General features: G+C 28.4%; 1 protein-coding gene across 1 annotated transcript; it reads right to left on the bottom strand.

Moving 5' to 3' along the window:
• Window positions 1–1185: 1185 nt before the first annotated feature.
• Window positions 1186–2394, bottom strand: LOC106680683 (ragulator complex protein LAMTOR1). The gene has a single exon (XM_014420559.3). It carries the CDS (start codon window positions 2282–2284, stop codon window positions 1781–1783), a length of 504 nt encoding a protein of 167 aa, XP_014276045.1. The 5' UTR covers window positions 2285–2394; the 3' UTR covers window positions 1186–1780.
• Window positions 2395–2776: the final 382 nt, after the last annotated feature.

Here is a 2776-nt window from a genome sequence, read left to right as displayed (position 1 = left end):
TAAGCTCGGTCTCATCTGAGAGCCCGTACTTTGGTACCCTTGCAGTAAATATTGTAAAATCAGCACAAACTTTCACAGACAATAATTAATTACTTTTGTTTCATTAACAAAGTCGAAATAATGCCATCCAATTCCTTTGATGTCTTTTTTTTGGTAATTCAAAACATTTTTCGATAATTGTTTTGATAAATTTTCTAATTATTGAATTCTCAGCCCTATATGAAATTTTTACCTCATCAAAACCAAACCGGGGTTATTGATCATGCTATCCCTAGCTAATGCTGTTGTGTTAATGTTTTGAATTTTTTTATATATTCAGTTTATCATGATAAAGTCATGTTTTTAAATTACTTTTCTTTTTGTCATATTGCTCAATTTTATCCATCATGTGTTTATCTAATTTATTACTAATATATACACCAAGTTCTATTTTATCATGATTATATTTTTTAAGTGCTTTCTTAAATTCTTCCATGACCCCAGAAATGTATTTCAGTTCATAAAATTGATTATTATATCGATTATCGCTTTCATCATTTCTTTTTTTATACTTTCTTTATCAATATGAATTTTTTTCAAATTCTTAAATATAATTTTTATCCATACAGAATAACTAACAGTATGTGGTTCGCAGGTTTAATTGGGGGAGGGGGGAAAGAGAGAACAAATACAACATAAAAAAAATAACAATACAAAAATTGATACACAAAAAAAAGGAATAAGAACATGATAACGGATTATTCCATATATGTATGATAGTAATTTTTCTAATAAACTGTCTGAGATATCATTAATGGTTTATTCAAAGCTAGTAAAATTATACAAGATGACCAATATTTTAATTCTCTGCGTGTATTAAGTAATAAAATATAAAAATAACGACACATAAACAACTACAAGATTAAGTAATTATATATCAGAAAGTGAATATTAGAAAAAATATTGCAAAATATAATCTGCAAACGATTAACAAGAGTATCATTGGATGTTTTTAGAATACATTGTCTCATTTCACAAATAAATATAAGTAAAGTTATGAAAAGAAACTTACTTTTTCATTATCGTAATAAACTACTTATTTATTTATTTATTTTGTTAATCAAGGTAATATAAAAAAAAAAAGTCTTTTACAAACCAATTATTTATAATTTTATATACATTAGATATTCATATCACAATTCACTATGAACAAAAAAAAATAAAATTTCATTCATGAAATTCAAAATATCACCATAAATTTCTTTTGTAAATCACAGATATCAATCAATACAAGATTAAATTAAATGAGAGCATTTCCGTAAAAAATAAGAGGGATATTTTATTACATAAAAAAACAGACCTATTTTGTCTTTTAAATGATGTTTTAGTTCAGTTCCAATATACAAACTCAATATTGTACAACACTAAACACAATTGTTAAAACAATAAATTTATAAATAAAAACAAACATTAATTACAAATACATCTGGTACATCCTAATTAAGATTTATAAACCTCTTTAATGAATACAATGGTTTATTTGATTAAAGGGGCTGTGTAATAATTGATTCAAATTAATGGATATAAAAGGAGTAAAGTATTCATATATATGATTTTTAATAAAGTTATATATAGTGTGCATTACATAGATAATATACACTGAAGTATAAATGAAACAAGCGAATTCCCAAGTAAACTCATCATGCTAAGCTTAAATATCCCTTAATATAAATGACAAAACTCTTATGTTAGTATACAGGCTTGGTATAAATCATAAAAAGATCAAACTTTTTCAAAAAATTTAAGGGATAGCAAAAGGTACAATTAAATCTTCACTGTGGTATACTTTTAGCTCACTAAGGGCAGTTTTTATTTTTGAGGCAGCTCGCTTAATCAAAAGAGCATTCTCAGTCGAAATCGGATTGGAATTGAAAACCTTTTCAGGTATGGGTATATCTACCAAATAACACTGGGATTTTATCCCAGTCTGCCAAGACACAGGGGATAATTTAGAATGGTAGTGACTTCTCCTTTCCAAGTATTCATTTTGTTCTATTGTGCTAGGGGCTAAAGCAGCAACATCTATCACATTCGTAGCAGTCACTTGAAGTATTTTGTTGAGTACAGACTGCTCATCAGTACTCTTCGGCGAGGAATTCGATCTCTGGACTAGTAAATCATCACTTTGTACTCCTGAAGCTGACGTTGAAATAGAGACAGGATCGCTTAGCAGACGAGTACGTTCATCTGCAACATCCAATTCGCCTTCATCCTTGTCACAACAGCTGCTCAAGTTACAACCCATTTTAATTTAGCAATTTAAACACATCAAAAAATTAACACTATAGCCTACAGCTAAACATAACTTCACTCATATAGATGCTTTTATAACCAGTTATGAGGCTATAATCCTTAGAAACTAGGGGCGTGTAGTTCGTGAACGAGCTAGTTCAAATGAACTATTCAGAAATTACTTTCTTTAATATTTCTTCTTTATCTATCTGTTACTATTACCCTTTTCATTTACTATTTACAACCTTTAATTTTTATTATCATATCTTACTTTTCATTTTATACCTCTGTTATTTTACACTTATGTTTTTTCTTTTTCCTTTTTGTAACTATAGTGTTTGTATCTTTTTTAGCCCTGACGAAGCCCTGCAACGTGGGGCGAAACGTTGGCTCAATAAAATAGTATAATTATCTATTTTTTTTACCGCACTCGGACCATATTCCATTCATTCAGAAAAAAAGAACCTACTTACTTCAGTCGATGTTTTGTGGTCCCTAGTTCCTT

This window comes from Halyomorpha halys, unplaced genomic scaffold, assembly GCF_000696795.3.
Source record: "Halyomorpha halys isolate HHAL.00 unplaced genomic scaffold, Hhal_1.1 Scaffold278.1, whole genome shotgun sequence".
Lineage (NCBI taxonomy): Eukaryota > Metazoa > Arthropoda > Insecta > Hemiptera > Pentatomidae > Halyomorpha > Halyomorpha halys.
Note: the sequence above shows the minus strand (reverse complement) of the source record. Positions and strands in the feature narration are given on the sequence as shown.